The sequence below is a fragment of the Bos grunniens genome, chromosome 5 (assembly GCF_055505025.1).
Source record: "Bos grunniens cultivar Pamir isolate PY7600 chromosome 5, Bosgru_T2T1.0, whole genome shotgun sequence".
Classification (NCBI taxonomy): domain Eukaryota; kingdom Metazoa; phylum Chordata; class Mammalia; order Artiodactyla; family Bovidae; genus Bos; species Bos grunniens.
The window spans coordinates 44,385,276-44,408,494 of NC_141169.1; the positions used below are offsets into that span (position 1 = coordinate 44,385,276).

Consider the following 23,219-nt stretch of genomic DNA (forward strand, 5'->3'; position numbering starts at 1 on the left):
TAGGAAGAGAAACGAGACATTCATTTGCTTAAGGATGTGTGCTCAGTCGCTTGAGCCACCCCTTTCGCCTTCAGTCTTTCCAAGCATCAGGGTCTTTACCAGTGAATTGGCTCTTGGTACCAGGTGGCCAAAGTATTAGAGCTTCAGCTCCAGCACCAGTCCTTCCAATGAATATTCAAGGTTGATTTCCTTTAGGATTGACTGGTTTGATTTCCTTGCAGTCCAAAGGACTCTCAAAAAAAAAAAAAATAATAATAATAATAGAATACAGATAATAAGAGCATTTACCTCAGGGAATCTGAGGATTAAATGAGATAATGCATATAAAGGTATGCAGCATAGTCCTCAGCTCAATAAATACTGTCCTTTGTCATAAGCATCCATTGCTGCGCTCAAGAAGTTCATAACCCAGTGAGAAAGACTGACATGAAACACAGCATAGCAGCTTGATGCGACAGCTGAGTGTCATAGGGCATTACAGGTCACCTAAATGACAACAGGAGCAAAAAGGTGCCAGGGAAATCTTCCAGGAATAGGGGTCCATGAAGCTGGAACTGTCAGCAGGGGCAAATCCTGGGGCTTTGAATGACATGAGATTCTTTCCTTAATGTTCCTTACTGAAATTATTTTTTAAATTAATTTTTTTTGGCACTCATCTCACATGCTAGTAAAGTAATGCTCAAAATTCTCCAAGCCAGGCGTCAGCAATACGTGAACCGTGAACTTCCAGATGTTCAAGCAGTTTTAGAAAAGGCAGAGGAACCAGAGATCAAACTGCCAACATCCACTGGATCATGGAAAAAGCAAGAGAGTTCCAGAAAAACATCTATTTCTGCTTTATTGTCTATGCCAAAGCCTTTGACTGTGTGGATCACAATAAACTGTGGAAAATTCTGAAAAAGATGGGAATACCAGACCACCTGACCTGCCTCTTGAGAAACCTATATGCAGGTCAGGAAGCAACAGTTAGAACTGGACATGGAACAACAGACTGGTTCCAAATAGGAAAAGGAGTACATCAAGGCTGTATATTGTCACCCTGTTTATTTAACTTATATGCAGAGTACATCATGAGAATCGCTGGGCTGGAAGAAGCACAAGCTGGAAGCAAGATTGCCGGGAGAAATATCAATAACCTCAGACATGCAGATGACACCACCCTTATGGCAGAAACGGAAGAGGAACTAAAAAGCCTCTTGATGAAAGTGAAAGAGGAGAGTGAAAAAGTTGGCTTAAAGCTCAACATTCAGAAAACGAAGATCATGGCATCTGGTCCCATCACTTCATGGCAAATAGATGGGGAAACAGTGGAAACAGTGTCAGACTTTATTTTTCTGGGCTCCAAAATCACTGCAGATGGTGACTGCAGCCATGAAATTAAAAGACGCTTACTCCTTGGAAGGAAAGTTATGACCAACCTAGACAGCATATTCAAAAGCAGAGACATTACTTTGCCAACAAAGGTCCGTCTAGTCAAGGCTATGGTTTTTCCAGTAGTCATGTATGGATGTGAGAGTTGGACTGTGAAGAAAGCTGAGCGCCGAAGAATTGATGCTTTTGAACTGTGGTGTTGGAGAAGACTCTTGAGAGTCCCTTGGACTGCAAGGAGATCCAACCAGTCCATTCTGAAGGAGATCAGCCCTGGGATTTCTTTGGAAGGAATGATGCTAAAGCTGAAACTCCAGTGCTTTGGCCACCTCATGTGAAGAGTTGACTCATTGGAAAAGACTCTGATGCTGGGAGGGATTAGGGGCAGGAGGAGAAGGGAACGACAGAGGATGAGGTGGCTGGATGGCATCACTGAGTTGATGGACGTGAGTCTGGGTGAACTCTGGAAGTTGGTGATGGACAGGGAGGCCTGGTGTGCTGCGATTCATGGGGTCGCAAAGAGTCAGACACGACTGAGCGACTGAACTGAACTGAACTGAAATGAGTTGCTTTACAATACTGTGTTAGTTGCTGCAGTACAGCAAAGTGAATCAGCTATGTGTATACATATATCCCCTCTTTTTTTGGATTTCTTTCCCATTTAGGTCACCACAGAGCATTGAGCAGAGATCCCTGTGCTATGTAACAGGTTCTCATTTGTTGTTGACATGTATATTGTTTAGTCACTAGGCTGTATCTGACTCTTTGTGACCCCATAGGCTGTAGCCCAACAGGCTCCCTGTCCATGGGATTCTCCAGGCAAGAATACTGGAGTGGGTTGTCACTCCCTTCTCCAGGGAATCTTCCCCACCCAGGGATTGAACCCGGGTACCCTGAATTGCAAGCAGATTCTTTATCATCTGAGCCAGCTGGGAACATCAATCCCAATCTCTCAGTTTATCTCACCCTCCATAATGCCCTTAGTATCCATAAGTTTGTCCTCCACATCTGTGGATGACATGGAATTCTGATCTGGTGCCATGGAGTTGGGGTGGGAAAAGTGGAGGAGTGTGCAGTGGTATGCTGGAGCCAGATTGTACAAGCTTGGGCACATCTCTTCCCAACTCCATATTTAGAGTCTAGTAACTTGAAATTGGCAATAGGGGGAAGATTTACACCATGGAAATTGGCAAATATTACAACTTGAAGGATTTTCTCCAAAGGTTTGTTAAACATTTACCAGCACAACCTTGGATGTGAGTAGTATTTGGGAAAAGAATCCCACTGAATTTAGTTACTGATTGGATCCTCCCATCTCTGTTTTGTTGGCTGGTTTGGAGGTGGTGTTGGTGGGTGAGGAGCCTGGGAAGGAGCTAGAGGGGTTCATCAACTCCAAGCCATGTACTGTCAACCCCGAGAAGTGACCTGCAGGGCACTGCCCCAGGAAAACCTCCACCTAATGACTAGAATCCTGGGAGTCTCCCCAGTCTTCCTTGTACAAATAGTCCTGCATTGATCCAGGAAGAAAGAAGCTAACCAGTTCTTTCAGGTGGAGGTAACATGGCCCAGTGTTGAAAGCAGCCAGCCAGTTAAAAGACTGTCTCTGAACTTTACCATGATATGAATCATCTTGAAATTTATATGCCTGATAATGAAAGATAAAATGAAAACCTTTATTCAACTTGAGTAAATAAATGGATCAAGCATATTGTGTAACAGGTCGGCAATACCCACATAGCTTTTCAGAAACTGTCATGGATGCGAAATTCTAGAAAGGATTGCTGAACACTTGGCTGTTGGCCACTGAGAACAGCAGATTATCCAGGAGCCTGCATGTGTCCAACAAGAACTGGTCCTGGGGATGGACTTCACCTGCTTTCCTGACTAGATTAGGAACTTGCGCATGGAAATCTATATCTTGATTTCAATTAGACACTTAACAAAATTGTTAATTCACTCATCCAATAATAAATATTTTAATGAAGTGTTTGTGCTAGGCAGTGGGATATAACCATGAGCAACACTCAATCTTACCCTCGAGCCAGGGAATGAGAACACAGACAGTAAAGAGGCAGGACTAAGGGTGATACATAAAGCCCAAGAGACATATAGGAATGCCTTTCCCACTCAGCTAGGGGAAGGGCAGTCAAGGATGGCTATACTTGCAACTCAAACACGGAAAGATAGAGGAAATTACATTAGAATTGGGTGAATTTGTATCTGGGAGAACAACTGAACTCCAGCACGCTAACCCAGAGAAAATCCTAAAACTTACTGTAAAAATGACTCTGCTCTTATCCTTCTCAATAAGGTTATTTGTAATTTCAACAAGTATAGAAAAGACAAACCTGCCACATATACAGATGGCCCAAAGGAGAGGAACAAGGTGCAAATGCAGAATAAAGGAGTCAGGTCACTAGAGATAGTCATACTGAGTGAGTTAAAGTCACTCAGTCATGTTTGACTCTTTGCAACTCCATGGACTATACAGTTCATGGAATTCTCCAGGCCAGAATAATGGAGTGGGTAGCCTTTCCCTTCTCCAAGGATTTCCCAACCCAAGGATTGAACCCAGGTCTCCTACATTACAGGCAGATTCTTTACCTGCTGAACCACAAGGGAAGTAAGACAGAAAAATATAAATATTATATGATATTGCTTATATGTGGAATTTTTTTTAATGGTACAAATGGTTCAGTTCAGTTCAGTTGCTCAGTAGTGTCCAACTCTTTGTGACCCCATGGACTGCAGCACACCAGGCTTCCCTATCCATCACCAACTCCCAGAGCCTACTCAAACTCATGTCCATCACGTCAATGATGCCATCCAACCATCTCATCCTCTGTCTTTCCCTTCTCCTCCCGCCTTCAATCTTTCTCAGCATCAGGGTCTTTTCCTAAGAGTCGGTTCTTTGCATCAGGTGGTCAAAGTACTGGAGTTTCAGCTTCAGCATCAGTCCTTCCAATGAATATTCAGGACTGATTTCCTTTAAGATTGACTGGTTGGATCTCCAAGGTACAAATGGACTTATTTACAAAACAGAAATAATAGAGTCACAGAAGTAGAAAACAAACTTATGGGTACCAAGGGGGAACGTGAGAGGATGGATAAATTGGGAGATTTATATACACAATTCTACTACTGTGGGCAGGAATCCCTCAGAAGAAATGGAGTGGCCATCATGGTCAACAAAAGAGTCCGAAATGCAGTACTTGGATGCAATCTCAAAAACAAGAGAATGATCTCTGTTCGTTTCCAAGGCAAACCATTCAATATCACAGTAATCCAAGTCTATGCCCCAACCAGTAACGCTGAAGAAGCTGAAGTTGAACGGTTCTATGAAGACCTCCAAGACCTTTTAGAACTAACACCCAAAAAAGATGTCCTTTTCATTATAGGGGACTGGAATGCAAAAGTTGGAAGTCAAGAAACACCTGGAGTAACAGGCAAATTTGGCCTTGGAATACAGAATGAAGCAGGGCGAAGGCTAATAGAGCTTTGCCAAGAGAACACACTGTTCATAGCAAACACCCTCTTCCAACAACACAAGAGAAGACTCTATACATGGACATCACCAGATGGTCGACATTGAAACCAGATTGATTATATTCTTTGCAGCCAAAGATGGAGAAGCTCTATACAGTCAGCAAAAAAAGGCCAGGAACTGACTGTGGTTCAGATCATGAACTCCTCATTGCCAAATTCAGACTTAAATTGAAGAAAGTAGGGAAAACCACTAGACCATTCAGGTGTGACCTAAATTAAATCCCTTATGATTATACAGTGGAAGTGAGAAATAGATTTAAGGGACTAGATCTGATAGAGTGCCTGATGAACTATGGAATGAGGTTCATGACATTGTGCAGGAGACAGGGATCAAGACCATTCCTATGGAAAAGAAATGCAAAAAAGCAAAATGGCTGTCTGGGGAGGCCTTACAAATAGCTGTGAAAAGAAGAGAAGTGAAAAGCAAAGGAGAAAAGGAAGGATATAAACATCTGAACTCAGAGTTCCAAAGAATAGCAAGAAGAGATAAGAAAGCCTTCTTCAGCAATCAGTGCAAAGAAATAGAGGAAAACAATAGAATGGGAAAGACTAGGGATCTCTTGCAGAGATACCAAAGGAACATTTCATGCAAAGATGAGCTCGATAAAGGACAGAAATGGTATGGACCTAACAGAAGCAGAAGATATTAAGAAGAGATGGCAAGAATACACAGAAGAACTGTACAAAAAAGATCTTCATGTCCCAGATAATCACGATGGTGTGATCACTGACCTACGGCCAGACATCCTAGAATGTGAAGTCAAGTGGGCCTTAGAAAGCATCACTATGAACAAAGCTAGTGGAGGTGATGGAATTCCAGTTGAGCTATTCCAAATCCTGAAAGATGATGCTGTGAAAGTGCTGCACTCAATATGCCTGCAAATTTGGAAAATTCAGCAGTGGCCACAGGACTGGAAAAGGTCAGTTTTCATTCCAATCCCAAAGAAAGGCAATGCCAAAGAATGCTCAAACTACCGCACAATTGCACTCATCTCACACGCTAGTAAAGTAATGCTCAAAATTCTTCAAGCCAGGCTTCAGCAATATGTGAACCATGAACTTCCTGATGTTCAAGCTGGTTTTAGAAAAGGCAGAGGAACCAGAGATCAAACTGCCAACATCCACTGGATCATCAAAAAAGCAAGAGAGTTCCAGAAAAGCATCTATTTCTGCTTTATTGACTATGCCAAAGCTTTTGACTGTGTGGATCACAATAAACTGTGGAAAATTCTGACAGAGATGGGAATACCAGACCACCTGATCTGCCTCTTGAGAAATTTGTATGCAGGTCAGGAAGCAACAGTTAGAACTGGACATGGAACAACAGACTGGTTCCAAATAGGAAAAGGAGTTCGTCAAGGCTGTACATTGTCACCCTGTTTATTTAACTTATATGCAGAGTACATCATGAGAAATGCTGGACTGGGAAGAAACACAAGCTGGAATCAAGATTGCCAGGAGAAATATCAATAACCTCAGACATGCAGATGACACCACCCTTATGGCAGAAAGTGAAGAGGAACTAAAAAGCCTCTTGATGAAAGTGAAAGTGGAGAGTGAAAAAGTTGGCTTAAAGCTCAACTTTCCGAAAACGAAGATCACGGCATCCGGTCCCATCACTTCATGGGAAATAGATGGGGAAACTGGAAACAGTGGCAGACTTTATTTTTCTGGGCTCCAAAATCACTGCAGATGGTGACTACAGCCATGAAATTAAAAGACGCTTACTCCTTGGAAGGAAAGTTATGACCAACCTAGACAGCATATTCAAAAGCAGAGACATTACTTTGCCAACAAAGGTCCATCTAGTCAAGGCTATGGTTTTTCCAGTGGTCATGTATGGATGTGAGAGTTGGGCTGTGAAGAAGGCTGAGTGCTGAAGAATTAATGCTTTTGACTGTGGTGTTGGAGAAGACTCTTGAGAGTCCCTTGGACTGCAAGGAGATCCAACCAGTCCATTCTGAAGGAGATCAGCCCTGGGATTTCTTTGGAAGGAATGATGCTAAAGCTGAAACTCCAGTACTTTGGCCACCTCACGCGAAGAGTTGACTCATTGGAAAAGACTCTGATGCTGGGAGGGATTAGGGGCAAGAGGAAAAGGGGACGACAGAAGATGAGATGCTGGATGGCATCACTGACTCGATGGACGTGAGTCTGAGGAAACTCCGGGAGTTGGTGATGGACAGGGAGGCCTGGTGTGCTGTGATTCATGGGGTTGCAAAGAGTCAGACACGACTGAGCGACTGATCTGATCTGATATACACAATTCTATATATAAAATAGGTAACTAATAAGAATCTACTGTATATTACAGGGACTTCTCTTCAGTACTCTAATGACCTATATGGAAATAGAATTTAAAAAGAGTGTATATATGTATATGTACAACTGATTCACTTTGTTGTACAGCAGAAACTGACACATCATTGTAAATCAACTATACTCCAATTTTTAAAAAGTCAGTCAGACTATACTACAAAGCTACAGTCATCAAGACAGAATGGTACTGGCACAAAGACAGAAATATAGATCAGTGGAACAAAACAGAAACCCCAGAGATGAATCCATGCACTTATGGACACCTTAGCTTTGACAAAGGAGGCAAAAATATACAATGGAGAAAAGACAATCTCTTTAACAAGTGGTTCTGGGAAAACTGGTCAACCACCTGTAAAAGAATGAAACTAGAACACTTCTAATACCATACACAAAAATAAACTCAAAATGGATTAAAGATCTAAATGTATGACCATAAACTATAAAACACCTAGAAGAAAACATAGGCAGAACTCTCTGACATAAATCACAGCAAGATCCTCTATGATCCACCTCCCAGAGTGACGGAAATACAAGCAAAAATAAACAAATGGGACCTAATCAAACTTACAAGCTTTTGCAAAACGAAGGAAACTATAAACAAGGTGAAAAGACAGCCTTCAGAATGGGAGAAAATAATAGCAAATGAGGCAACTGACAAAAAATTAATCTCAAAATTATACAAGCAGCTCTTGCAGCTCAATACCAGAAAAATAAACGACCCAATCAAAAAATGGGCCAAAGAACTAAACAGACATTTCTCCAAAGAAGACATACAGGTGGCTAACAAACACATGAAAAGGTGCTCAACATCACTCATTATCAGAGAAATGCAAATCAAAACCACAATGAGGTACCATCTCTTGCCGGTCAGAATGGCTGCCATCCAAAAGTCTACAAGCAATAAATGCTGGAGAGGATGTGGAGAAAAGGGAACCCTCTTACACTGTTGGTGGGAATGCCAACTAGTATAGCCACTATGGAGACCAGTGTGGAGATTCCTTAAAAAACTGGAAACAGAGCTGCCATACAACCTAGCAATCCCACTGCTGGGCATACACACCAAGAAAACCAGAATAGAAACAGACATGTGTACCTCAATATTCATCGCAGCACTGTTTACAACAGCCAGGACATGGAAGCAACCTAGATGTCCATTGGCAGACAAATGGATACGAAAGTTGTGTCACATATACACAATGGAATATTACGCAGCTATTAAAAAGAATGCATTTGAGTCAGTTCTAATGAGGTGGATGAAACTGGAGCCTGTTATACAGAGTGAAGTAAGCCAGAAAGAAAAACACCAATACAGTATATTAATGCATATATATGGAATTTAGAAAGATGGTAATGATGACCCTATATATGAGACAGCAAAAGAGACACAGATATAAAGAACAGACTTTTGGACTCTGTTGGAGAAGGTGAGGGTGGAAAGATTTGGGGGAATAACATTGAAACATGCATATTACCATAGGTGAAACAGATCGCCAGTCCAAGTTTGATGCCTGAAATGGCACTCAAAGCCAGTGCACTGGGACAACCCAGAGGGATAGGATGTGGAGGGAGGTGGAAGCAGGATTTAGGACATGGGGGATACATGTACACCCATGGCTGATTCATGTCAATGTATGGCAAAAACCACCACAATATTGTAATTAGCCTCCAATTAAAATAAATTAATTAATTTAAATTAAAAAAAATTCAGGTCAAATCTCAGCAACTGGACTGATCGCTGACTCTGACAAGATGAAATTTAGTAGGTTAAGCATTCAGCTTTCCATTGATTTTCTCCATTATGTAAATATGAGATGGGGAAACCTGAATTTTGAGTAAATGGATGATAGAGACATCAATTTAGTCTTGTCATCATGAAGAAGTATTGGGAAAACAAAGAAACAAATTTCCTCCTGAAATCATTGAGGACAGAACTGGGAGGGTAAGTCCCTGTTCCTGTAGGCACAGGTCCAGTATTAATGACCTGAGCCCCATACCTTAAGAGGAATGCCCACAAATTAGGATGTCTGAATGAGAGCCAATAAAGTGAGAAAGAATCATAAGTCAGGCCACATATGAGATGCTCAATGGAGAAAAATATGAATAATAACATATATAAATAATAAAATAATAATAAACTTGGTAAATTTGCTGAGCACGTTTTATGGGTACATACCATGCAAAGAATTTTACATTTACTTTCTCACTCATTCCAAACAATAATTTTATTCTGCCAGATAGGTACAAGTATTATTCCTGTTTTTCAGAAGAGCAAATAGTCTCAGGAAACTTAAGTAACTTGCTCAAGTTGCAATAACACAGTTGTCATTGCAGGGGTTCTTTTTTTTTATGGCAGGGGTTCTTATTGCAGTGTTTTCTACTATAATATAACATATATGTTCCTGAATAAACTTGGTTTCTGCAAAATCATGTGAAATAATGAATGAGTATGGGATAAACCACTCAAAAGCTAATAAAAACAAGAACATTCCTAGTAAAAATTTAAAGGACACATCAAGTTATAATTCATACAGTTAAGTACTTCAGAAAACACAGGGATTCACCCTTTATAAAAAGGTTGTTAGAAGGAAGAGTTGTGGCCACTGAATGTTGAGGGAAGAGAAGAGGGAGGAGGCAAATGAAATTAGGATAGCTGGTTTCCATCACCTGCATTAATGCCTACCCTTCCTGGGCTCAAGGACTCTCCTTTGTCTGAACACATTAAGCTTCTGTTAGGAGGAAAAAAGGTAGAGTGTCTGCTGTTTACACCTTAGAAATATAGTTCTTTCAGCATTAACAGTGTTACAATGCCACGTGACTGTGTCCTGAATTGCTTTTTTCACAAACTCAGCATTGTTCAGTGTAAATAATAAATGATGGCTGATTGGCTCAGTACCTTTGGAGATCTGTCCTTGTGGCACAGCCTCTGGTAGAATCATCTAACAATTCACAGGATTCAAGGCAGGAGAGGGAACTGGTCTGTTTACTCAGTTTTCATGACAGTATTTCAGTGTCTTCACTAGCTGATTATCAAGCTCATACTTCTTCTCCTTTAAAATTAATTATTTGAAATATAAATTAAGCAAGATCCTCTGGCCTTTCTGGCAGCCTGGGGATCCGTTTTTCCAGAAGCCTTCCAGCCATTCAGCATGAGTATTAAACTTTTATGCTGTGTCCATTTTCTCTTCAACAGCACATACTAATGTTAATACATACAGGAAAAATAAAACAAAAGAAGAGAAATAAAACACAATCAGCATGTTAACCATATTAATTTAACTGTGGAAGACAAATTTGGGAAACAGAAACCAATCACATTTCTTTTAAGTAGTATAGGAATACAACAAGGACTCTCTTTTATGTCCAAGATTTGAAGAATTATTGCTGTGGTTTATTCCATGCGTGCATGTGTTGGTCATGTCCAATTCTTTGCAACCCCGTGGCCTGTAGCCTGCCAGGCTCCTATGTCCATGGAATTTTCCAGGCAAGAGTACTGCAATGGGTTGCCATTTCCTCCTCCAGGGGATCTTCCTGGCCCAGGGATAGAACTTGTGTCTCTTGCATCTCCTGAATTGGCAGGTGGATTCTTAACCAACTGTGCCACCTGGAATTCCTGGTTTTTTCTAATAGAAAGTCTAATTCTACCGAGGGTCAAAATAGAGGAGGAAGGGAAAGCAGAAGGAAGAAGAAGAAGGAGAAAGATGAGGAGGAAGACACCCCAAAGGAAGCAGAGCTAACCCACAGTCAACAGGAGGGTTGACTCATCTACAAATCAATGCCCCCTGGGCCTACACTGCACAGATTCAGGAAAATGTGACCAGGAAGCTGCTTGTCCCGTGGCTTTCAGTGTTCCTGCCTGTGTCAGCGAAGCCTTCCTTCCTGCCAACCCAGACAAAGGGGACAGCCCAGCAGAGCACTGGCTGAGGGCCGAGTCTTTAGCCAGGTGTAGGACAGACTCACGTCCTCTTCAATGCAAGAAATAAAAGAGAGAAATCCAGAAGACTTAGGATCTTGAAGAGAGATCAGGCTCAGATTTGTTGACTTATGGATTTGGCAAATATGGTCAAATGCCCACTACTGTGCCAGTCCCCAGCTGCTGAGGCTCTAGGAATGAAGGAGACATAGTTCCTTACTACCAGGAGTCCACAGGAGATAGACACAGAAAAAGGTAACCCAGGCTTTGACGGGTGAAATGCAAAGTGCCCTGGAATACACGGGAGCCTGACAGGTGGATATTGAAGCAGGGACCCCGAGTGTGAACTAACTGCCGTTAGCCAGGTGAATGAGAAGGGGGAGGGTGTTCCAGAAGGAGGGAGCCCCATGTAACCTGGAGGTAAGAAAAGCAGGAGCTTTGGAAAATCACAAGCCAGTCAGACTTGGGTTTAACTCCAGTTCTTGAACCTCTTTGGGTCTGTTTCCTTGTCTAAAAAAGAAGATGGGTTTTATCACCTTAGAGTGTCACTTGCAAACTAAAAGTGATAACATATATAATCCCACTACGAACAGACTGTAGTCAGGCTCCCCTGAACTTTTTTCAGTGAGGTCTATTTCCATGTTTCTCTCTTCATTTTGCAGTTTTAGCAAGAATCCTGATAAATCAGTTTAACCAGAATCCCTTGTCCTTCAGATCTGATCACCCTCGATGTCAACCCAGCCCCTCATCCTCCCCCATCCCCTAGGTCACCATCTGACCGCCCAGCCTACTTTCAGGAAGAATCTCCTTAGGTCAGTTTATGAACAATCTTCCCCCCTTACCCTGCTCCCTGACTATAAATTCCCACTTGTGGTATTGGGAGTTGAGCTCAGTCTCCTTCCCTCACTGCAAAATTCCACCCCAGTGGTTATTACTTGCTATAACAGCCCTTCTCTTGAATAAAGTCCTCCTTTATTATGCTTTGTGCTTCCCAGCTGGCTCACTGGTAAAGAATCTGTCTGCCAGTGCAGGAGACAAGGGTTTGATCCCTGGTTTGGGAAAATCCCCTGGAGAAAGAAATAGCAACCCACTCCAGTATTCTTACCTGGGAAATCCATGGACAGAGGAGCCCAGCAGTCTACAGTCTATGAGAGTGCGAAAGAGTCAGACATGACTTAGAGACTAAACAGCAACAAAACCATGCTTTAACAAGAGGCATTGAATTTTTTTTCTTTAATACTACTAGTGTTTGACACATAATGAATATTCTTTCCCTTCCTATCCCTTCTCTGTTCCTCATCTCCACCCCCAAACACAGGATTTTTGTAACTGGACAGATCTGTTTCAAAGCAACAAGATTCTCTAATCCACCAGGGAAGGAAAAAGAGGATCTTTGTGTCCACATTTTGCCTCTATAGAGTCTCATACACAGAATGCATATGGAGCAAGAGGAGTAACATTCTCAATAATGCTTTTTCACTCTTTTAATATGCATAATGAGACAAATAACCATGCAGATTTAAAAAGCTATTTCCATACATGCTTTTATAAGCTTTTAAAAATATGAATTTTACTAGGGTATTTTACAGGATATTATATTTTTTTAATTCACTTTGGATTTCTAACCTTTACTTACTAATTCAGTTCAGTTCAGCTCACTCAGTCATGTCCAGCTCTTTGAGACCCATGAATCGCAGCACGCCAGGCCTCCCTGTCCATCACCAACTCCTGGAGTTCACTCAAACTCATGTCCATCGAGTCGGTGATGCCATCCAGCCATCTCATCCTCTGTTGTCCCCTGCTCCTCCTGCCCCCAATCCCTCCCAGCATCAGAGTCTTTTCCAATGAGTCAACTCTTCGCATGAGGTGGCCAAAGTATTGGAGTTTCAGCTTCAGCATCAGTCCTTCCAAAGAACACCCAGGACTGGTCTCCTTTAGAATGGACTGGTTGGATCTCCTTGCAGTCCAAGGGACTCTCAAGAGTCTTCTCCAACACCACAGTTCAAAAGCATCAATTCTTCAGTGCTCAGCTTTCTTCACAGTCCAACTCTCACATTCATACATGACCACTGGAAAAACCATAGCCTTGACTAGACGGACCTTTGTTGGCAAAGTAATATCTCTGCTTTTGAATACGCTATCTAGGTTGGTCATAACTTTCCTTCCAAGGAGTAAGCATCTTTCAATTTCATGGCTGCAATCACCATCTACAGTGATTTTGGAGCCCAGAAAAATAAAGTCTGCCACTGTTTCCACTTTTTCCCCAACTATTTCCCATGAAGTGATGGGACCAGATGCCATGATCTTAGTTTTCTGAATGTTGAGATTTAGGCCAACTTTTTCACTCTCCTCTTTCACTTTCATCAAGATTATCTACATGTACAAACAATAGAAGTAACTAAAACTTTGAAACCTTTCAAAGAAGTACAGAATACAATTTTGTTATGGGACGCTCAAAGCCAGCTTCCCAAACCCTGCCAATCCATGGCTGAATAACCTATTTGAGGTCAGTGGTTACCAAAGTCAGCAGAAAACATTTTTCATACGTATTTTAAAGTGCCCCAGCCTTTTCCAAAAGACAACTGATAGATCAAAGAACCAGTTTTCTTACAGGGAGAACATCACAGAACAGAAGTAAAATGAAACAAGTTCTCTCCTTAAAGTGAATTTGCAGTGCCCCAACTTCAGAACTTCTTACAGATTTATTATGAAGTTAGCATAAATGCTTTAGACTATTCAAGAACAGACAATAATAACAATTTATTCCTTTTAGCTTTGATTCTATCCCCAATCAAGGAAAGCCCACAAAACACAAATACGGTATTAAGTTTCATTATTCTGTTCTTTTTTTTTTTCTAAAAAATGTCGATTTCAAGATCAACATGGAAAAGCTGAACCTTTTGCAATAAAAGGAACTACTCAGTACTTTGTCCTTTGTTGCTTGGCAACTAAAGGCTATAAATGGATTTTATGATTATAAAGGCTCTAGAATTAATGTGAACATGTAAAAGTTGTAATAACTCCATGGGGACAGAAGTATTCCTTTGAAAAAAATGTATGTAGCTTTTACTCGTTCTCATTTCAAAATAAATAGAACAATTTTGTTCCTTCACACTTGTAAATGCTATAATTAAAAATCAATAACTATCATTTACCTCATCATTTCAATATTTTATCATTAATGCTCACAACCCCAAGAGGTAGGTGTTATTATCCCCATTTTACAGACGGAGAAAACTGAAACTTTAAAATGTTAATTTAGGGGACTTCCCTGCTGATCCAATGGCTAAGACTCTGAGTTCCCAATGCAGGGGGCCTGGGTTCAATTCCTGGTCAGAAAACTAGTTCCCACATGCCACAACCAAGCGTTCACATACCACAGCTAAAGACCTCACATGCCTCAGTAAAGATTGAACGCCTCAGCTAAGAACTGACTCAGCAAATTTTTTTTTAAGTTGAGATGACTTTAAAAAAATGAAAAATAAAGAGTATAAATAGTATGATCCTAATAAACACACCACAAGATCAACACCAAAATGTGAAGACCTGTTATCACTAAATGGTGTGATTAACAGTGATAACTATTTCTTATTTTAGGTTATCTGTTTTTCCCACAACTGTCCATGTATTCAATGTTTAGCTCCCAAGAAATTGTGGAGTCTTCCAGAAGGTGACTTCTAACTCCCAAGTTGAGAATTTGACATCAATAACACCAAAGAAAGTGGTGGAGTCTCTGCTCAGAAGCATTTGTCTGAGTAATTTTGTTCCAGGATTCCCTAGAGTTGCTAATAACGCTGGCAGGTCTCAAATGTAGGATGTGTGCGGTGACAGAAGTTAGCTCTGACCTAGTTACAGCACATTTTAAATTCTAATAAAATCGCCTTCACCTTGGGGATCCCAGAATGAAAGAATAAAGGATTTTTTTTTCTTAATGGCAGCAAGCCCATACCTCTTTGTTCTGGATGCTTCATGATAAGGTAACATAGTTTCTAACCACCTTCCAGCATCAGATAGAAGTGTTCAGATAATTATAAGCTGCTTGCATTATCTGGGTGGTTCTTCTTGTCCTTGATGTGTTCTTGTTCCCAGTCTCCTGAAAAGTCTATACTGTTTCCGAACAGAAACAGAGGCGATCTCATCAATAAACAAGGAGCTCCTATCTCTGTGGGATAATTTCAGAAATACTAGGATGCAACATGATGCCTAAAATTCCACCATTAGAGATCAACCAAACCTACCCTTAGACAAGGTAATCTTTTTGATTCATTTGATCAAAACAAATGTGTTCTATGAAAGTACATTGGAAACAAAACGCTTTAGAGATGTCGGGTGGCATCAGATCTTTCACCACTTGTACCTTCTGTGCAAGCTCAGGTTTTATTGGGACAGAAGGAAGAGGGAATAAGGATGCTAGTTTGTGAGAGGTGAGAAAGTGGTGGTCCTAAAGTGAATGAAAGACAGAGATTGAGAGACTGGTCAAAGACACCCTTTACCCACAAGACTCTTCGTCAGGGCCAGCCCTCTACACTGCATTCAGTTGCTCAGAGCTTCTGATTCCAACCACAGGAATTCAGAAACATCAACCAATCAGAGTTGGTTTCACTTTTGGAGAAGTAATATACAGGAATCATTTGAGACATTTATGACTTTACCTTTGGTAATAATGGAATCTGAGGCTTTCCACCAACCGGCAGCATTTTGTATAATCTGCCTCTGTTTTATTCACTGAACCTTTATGCTGTGTGTGTGTTAGTCACTCAGTTGGGCCTGACTCTTTGAGACCCCATGGACAGTCACCCACCAGGCTCCTTTGTCGATGGGATTTTCTAGGCAAGAATACTGCAGTGGGTTGCCATTCCCTTCTCCAGGGGATCTTCCCAATTCAGGGATCAAACCTGCATCTCCTGCATTGCAAGCAGATTCTTTACCATATGCTAGTTTTTCTTCTTCTCATATCTGAACTTACTAGATGCTCTGAACCTAGAGTTTAAACTCCTGAGTAGAATAATCTTCATCCATTTATTCTATAAGTATTTCTATCTACTGTATGCTGACACCATATAGGCACTTTTCCAAGCTACATTTCTCTTGTCTCAACAATTCTCCCAATGCCTTGGAGACTTGACGACTTTGATGCCTTTCTAGACGCCTTTCTAGATGTTCTATCTGGGGTCAGTCCCTTGAGTCACTGCTTTTCTGCTCCAGAGTTTTCAGCATTTTCTTCACTTCCAAGAAAACTTAGCACCTCCATAATATTCCTGTACAACTCATGGGTAGTAGATGTTTTTGCCTAAATCCCTACCACCCTACTTTAATAATAGGTAATTAGAAATTTAAATCTTAAGCAGAGAGAGGAGGGCAGGAAATATATTGACGCTTGTTTGACAGCAGCTTCCTGCAGGGTCTGTTCTTCCTCTTAGATCTCAGGAGCTGTTCAGTGCTTCCTGCACGTGCACAGCTTCTGGTTCTAGGAGATACCTTTCAACCCTCAAACTTCAATAGGTGAGTAGGAGTTTCTTCAGCTAGTTTCCATCTTCTGCTTTTCCATGTGATTCACTCTTAGGAGACTCGGCCCTCCATGTCTGCGAGTCACACATTTGCAGATTTCAACCAACCAAGGATGGAAAATATTTGGGAAAAAAGATCCCAGAAAGTTCCACAAAGCAAAACTTGATTTTGCCACATTCTAGCAACTACTCACATAGTATTTACCTCGTACCGGGTATTATAAATAATCTATAGATTATTTAAAGTATGATGTATGTAAGTTAATATGCAAATACTATTGCCATTTTATATAAGAGACGAGCATTTGTGGATTTTGGTATCAGAGGGACTGGATACTGAAGGACAACTGTATGTAGTTTTCCCATTTCTGCTCAGTCAGGGCAGGAATCTCCTCTTTATTTCATGATAAGCCAACAAGCATTTGAGAACCTACTTCCAGACCCTATGAAGAGGATGAGCTAAATAGCTTCTCACCAACTTAGAAAATTTCTTCTTAAAGATTAAATTAATGAACTATAAAATATTCTCAAATTAGCTTTTATAAGCTAAAAGCTAGTTTAGAATAATTTTCTTTTTCTTCATTTCCATGAAAAGTAATTCTCAAATTAGCTTTTATAAACTAAAAGCTAGTTTAAAATGATTCCCATGGGAAATAAAAGATGAATCTTGATATCATAGTAGTCCAAAAGAAATACCCATAGGGAAACAAATTTAGAATGTAAGGTCACAGCTATCAAAATGAGTGAAATAAACTGAGGGATGGGATATAACATACTTTATGTCATATTCATTTTTTACCCAGGAGGTTGTAAGAATTAAATGAGATAATGGTGTAAAGTGAATGGAATAGTACTTCAGTTCAGTTCAGTTCAGTTCAGTCGCTCAGTTGTGTCTGACTCTGTGTGACCCCATGAATCGCAGCACGCCAGGCCTCCCTGTCCATCACCAACTCCCAGAGTTCACCCAAACTCATGTCCATCAAGTCGGTGATGCCATCCAGCCATCTCATCCTCTGTCATCCCCTTCTCCTCCTGCCCCCAATCCCTCCCAGCATCAGGGTCTTTTCCAGTGAGTCAACTCTTCACACGAGGTGGCCAAAATATTAGAGTTGAAATCTCAGGACTGATTTCCTTTAGGATGGACTGATTGGATTTCCTTGCAGTCCAAAGGACTCTCAAGAGTCTTCTCCAACACCACAGCTCAAAAGCATCAATTCTTCGGCGCTCAGCTTTCTTCACAGTCCAACTCTAACATCCATACATGACTACTGGAAAAACCATAGCCTTGACTAGATGGACCTTTGTTGGCAAAGTAATGTCTCTGCTTTTGAATATGCTGTCTAGGTTGGTCATAAATTTCCTTCCAAGGAGTAAGAGTTTTTTAATTCTATGGCTGCAGTCACCATCTGCAGTGATTTTGGAGCCCAGAAAAATAAAGTCTGCCACTGTTTCCACTGTTTCCCCATCTATTTCCCGTGAAGTGATGGGACCAGATGCCATGATCTTAGTTTTCTGAATGTTGAGCTTTAAGCCAACTTTTTCACTCTCCTCTTTCACTTTCATCAAGAGGCTTTTTAGTTCCTCTTCACTTTCTGCCATAAGGGTTAAGATGCCTAGTAAATGTTCAGTAAACATTATTAATCTGGTTTGAATTTAAGATAAAACAAAATCTAAGTTAACTAACTTAAAACTTGGCAAGTGTTAAAGGATATATATTTTTAAAGATAAAATCATGACTTATACAAATAAAAGATGAACACATGTCAAAGATTTTTATTTACTTAATTAAGGAAATTAAGATGTTAGAACTGTTTCAAGGAATATTCAAACAGCAGATCTAGATCTAGGTATCTAGAAAGATGAACAAAGATAGATAGATGGATAGATAGATCGATCTATATAGGTATATAGATAGATAAGCAAATAGATAATCTAAGTCTAGCTGTGCTATGGAATGAATTTAATAATAATTGGAAACTTGGGTTTTACTGAAGCTGTTGTTGTTTAGTCGCTCAGTCGTGTCTGACTACTTTTACAACCCCGTGGACTGCAGCCCGCCAGGCTCCTCTATCCATGGGATTTCCCAGGCAAGAGTATTGGAGCAAGTTGCCATTTCCTACTCCACTGAAACTCTACTGAAACTATTGATCCCCAAAAGGAGATATTGATTTACATATCTATAGACAAAATTCATTGCATTGATATCAATCATCTACAATTTACAGAGTTTCAGAATAGCTCTAAAACAGTAAAAGGTGAAAATCCCATAGAATCTGATAGCCCAGAGGACATGATGCAGGCATAGTTTTCTGTGGAAGATACCCAGTAATCTTTTTTTCATCCATGTCAATGTCTTTTACAATTTTTCTTTATGCAAAAAAGAGACTCTAACAGAAGAGTTTTGCAGAATTAAATCCAATGCCCTTTATTTAAGATAACCTATGACATAGTACATTCCAAGTTTGAAGCACTGAGATAATAAAGAAGAAACTAAAAATCTCAATAGTCCTACTGCTAAGAGATAACTACTCTAATGCTTGTAGTGTAATCATCCAGTTGTTACCATGTACATGTGCGTGTGTGTGTATATAGTATATGTGCATGCATATGTGTATATACAGTAACTCTTTTCAGGTCAATTTAAATAAACTCTGTCCTAGAAATATATATATATATATATATATATATATATATATATATAATATATATATATATAATATACCAATTTTTAACCCATGTTTCTTCTTTACATCATTAACATTTTCCTTATCATCATCATTTTTACTAACTACAAAATATTCCATTATATAAAAGAACTATAATATATTTAACTAATTCACCACTAATTTAAGTTGTAATCAATTTTTAGTTGTTATACATAAAATAATGTGCCTCTCCTCTGACAACTTTTCTCTTGCAGTGATATCAGCTTTATTAAAAAAACAAATATTTCACATAATATCTGAGCTTCCAATGGATGTTGGGATCCCTGGAGAACGTGATCCACCTCTTCTGCTTTAATTGATGAGACTACTTATTGCATCATTGGCAGGCAATAAAATGAGGCTTGCCAGTTGCCTAGAATCACTCTTTGTTCTTGTCATTTTCCTGAGACACACAGTAAAGATTTAGCATAATCAGCATGAACTCTGACGTTCAAGGTCATTTAATTCACAATGATATTGTCAGTCCAGATACTCTTTAATACAAAAGTGTTCATAAGGAAAAATATATTATTTAGGATTCAGTTTATTAGAATGAAGAGTTTGAGGAAACGAAAAATTAGCTTTCAGGTGGGTAACAAATTAAGAAAACTTTTCTTGTTTTTCAGACCTTGGTTTTTTATATGAGACTGCACATGGATGGAGAAGCCTGGTGGGCTGCAGTCCATGGGGTCGCTAAGAGTCAAGACACGACTGAGCAACTTCACTTTCACTTTTCACTTTCATGCACTGGAGAAGGAAATGGCAACCCACTCCAGTGTTCTTGCCTGGAGAATCCCAAAGACAGGGGAGCCTGGTGGGCTGCCGTCTCTGGGGTCACACAGAGTGGGACACGACTGAAACAACTTAGCAGCAGCAGCAGCAGCACTTAATTGGAAGGTGATATATAAACAGGAGAATAACATATAACTGGCCCTCCTCATGAGAAGAGCATATCCAATTTTGCTGTCCTCATTCTAAGGAATATTTGAGAAAGGAAATCATAATCCAAGGGAAATTCTTCAAAGCCCTACAGGCTTTCAAAGAGGTGATTGTTGGACTTGGCACACAGTCAGTGATAGATATTTGCTGAATAGGTAATAAAAAATTGACAACCAGCCTTGTGATTTTCAAGGGGAGGGGAATCACTTAAATTACTACTTCTATTTTTTTATTTCAAAGTTTACCATCTTTTCAATCTATTCATTCAAATATAATGTAAGAAAACACTGACCATTTTATTCTCTTTCCATGGAGAAATTACTCCTCCCCAGTTAAAAAGTCTCCAAAAGCAGCCCAAGTTTAGTTTGGGCTAAGAAAGATACAATAATAATAATAAGATTTTTGTAACCAGCTAGAGAGAGGATTTGTGGAAACTATATCCCCAAAGACTTCAGAAAATAGCATGAACAAGGACAACATAGTGACCCTATAGGTATGACAGCACTACCAAAAAAACAGGTAGACCAGATGAACTTTTCAGGTCTTCTCCAGCTCTGGAATAAAATTAGGTAGGTTTTGTGCTTTTATAAAATGAATGGTTTCTCTAAAATAAAGCAGATATAACTGTAGCTCGGAGCTTTCTACTCTATTCAAATGAAAGTTGCATAGGATATAAAATCAGGTGACAACAATTGAGCCACACTATTGTACCTACTGTGTGACCCAAGTGGACACATTGGCTTGGACACTGCCGGAGATAGAATATAACGAGATAGATTATAGATCTAAAATAACACAATACTTCTCTAGGTCCTATATTTTCTTGCCCAATCTGGCAAAATTCAAGCCATTGGACCTACTGAACTGTGCCTTCTGATAGTGACCTAGAATCTCACTGTTTCTTTGGTAGAAACACTCTTTAGTGTTTGACACAATATGGTCATTCAACCTTTAAACGTCTAGTATTTGTCAGGCACTTTACTAATCACAAGAAATGACAAAAGCACTTTCTCAATATGCTGCTAACTGCCCTTGGGATTCTGTGAGCGAGCAGGTCTGCCCTCAGTTATTCTCATACTCTCTCCTGGGAAATACCTGGAAAGGTGCAAACGCTCTGGCCACATTTCCTGTTCCATGGAAGTCTGAGCATGACTAACTGAAAAGGAACTCTAGCTGCACTAGTGTGCAGCCTGCCAGTGGCTCCCTAAAAGATGCCACAAGAAGGCAAGGCCTTGCTGACATTTTCAGTGGACCCATCATGAGAATATCAACCCAACTAAATATGAGAAGTGCTACCGCCATTTCAGGTTTTTAGAAAACAGAAAATCTGTGAAACCATGTCGTATAGTAAGCCTCCCCTTGGGGAGAAAGATACTTACCCTCAAAAACAAGCCATCATTCAATAGTTACATATTTTTTAAGTGTTGTGAAAAACACAGATGGGAATGGGGAAAGAGGTGCTTCTTTGCTGTTAGGCTGTTTTGTATTTAATTATACCAAGGGAAAAATTGTCTTAGTAAACTTTTACATTTTTGGTTGTACTATATTCAATAATTTTAGAAGAAAAGTAGTATCTTATTTAGAAGTAAGTAGTAAGTATCTTTCTAGCTTTATGAAACATAGGGATTGGAAAAAAATCTAGCATAGGACAGGGACACATTCTAGTAACATAGGAATGCTGACATCTTGATTCTTTTAATAAACAAGCTATAAGATGGAAATCCTGAATTTTCAAAAATCACTATCTACACCACTGATTTTTTGCTACAAACACAACAAACAAACCTGAACTTCTGACTTTAGAACAGTTAGTACAATTACATTTCTTTGAAAGCCAAGATTAAGTGAATTCCAAAAAGGTGAAACAGTGATTGTAAGCAATGTCATCTCTCAGGTGTTGAAAACAGGCCTCTTACCTTCAAAGAACTGTTGCAGGGCCTCGTTTTCGCCTACCACATCCATGGTACTGTGGTCTTGGTTGTTACTTCCTCCTGGAACAACTACCAGATCTCAGGAATGAAGTCCTCTCCTCTTGGCTCGAAGCCTATGAATGCTCTTGAAAATTTTTCATTTTCTTTTTATTGGAGTGAAGCATCTCTTCAGCCATTGAACTGTGCCCAAAAAGATGGTCAAGTTTTCAAATGTGATTATAAAGCCAGAAGGATATGCAAGCACGCAGAAGGAAAATTCATGAAGAGGGAAGTGGTAGCAAGTCCATCTATCTTACTGTCGGGAACTGCTTCTACTCTGCCTTTTGTCTTTGTTTTAAAGACCTTTGTCCTCAGTGACACATGTAATTACATAAATGGGCAATAAATACATAGTCTTATCTCCTATGTGTCCTTTTACACCAATATATTTATATCTCTGCTTCTATCAACCAGAGCAATTTAGCTACAACTAAGCAAAGATACAGTTGATTTTTTCTTTTTACCTAGAGAAAGGGGACAAATCAATATAATCACTTTCATAGACATGAAGACTTGTGAAAAAGAAAAGTTAGGGTTTGTTAAATATTTCCATATCTACCCATAGTGCAAAATTAAACTCCTTAATACACACCTAGTCCATTTCCTCCAGTGTATTTCCTTAGAAAGTATAAGCCATAAAATATGAGAAGTCCCTCTAATGAGCAATAGAACTTTATTTCTGATTTTGTAATTCTTACAGCTAAGTACATGACTGACTGTTAGCTGGTTTTATTCCTAAATATAAAGTTATACCCAAATAACTGTTTTGTTTTCATTGCTTAGCTATTAACTTATTATTAGATAAAAAAAGAATATAGTTAGGAAATTAAACCAGGTCTTTCGGCTTCTTCCTTTTTCCCTAAGTTTATTTTGAAAGTTTTTATTTTTTTTAATTTTTTTTTCAAACTTTACAATATTGTATTAGTTTTGCCAAATATCAAAATGAATCCACCAC

At 39.7% G+C, this 23,219-nt stretch overlaps 1 protein-coding gene across 1 annotated transcript in view; it reads right to left on the reverse strand.

The window, feature by feature from the left end:
- MYRFL (myelin regulatory factor like) overlaps positions 1-22,498 on the reverse strand; it is a 124,950-nt gene extending 102,452 nt beyond the window's left edge. Inside the window, exon 1 of the mRNA XM_086399993.1 lies at positions 22,211-22,498. Within this exon, the coding sequence (XP_086256119.1) occupies positions 22,211-22,256 (46 nt within the window). The 5' untranslated portion in view covers positions 22,257-22,498. The remainder of the gene's footprint in view (positions 1-22,210) is intronic.
- Positions 22,499-23,219: the final 721 nt, after the last annotated feature.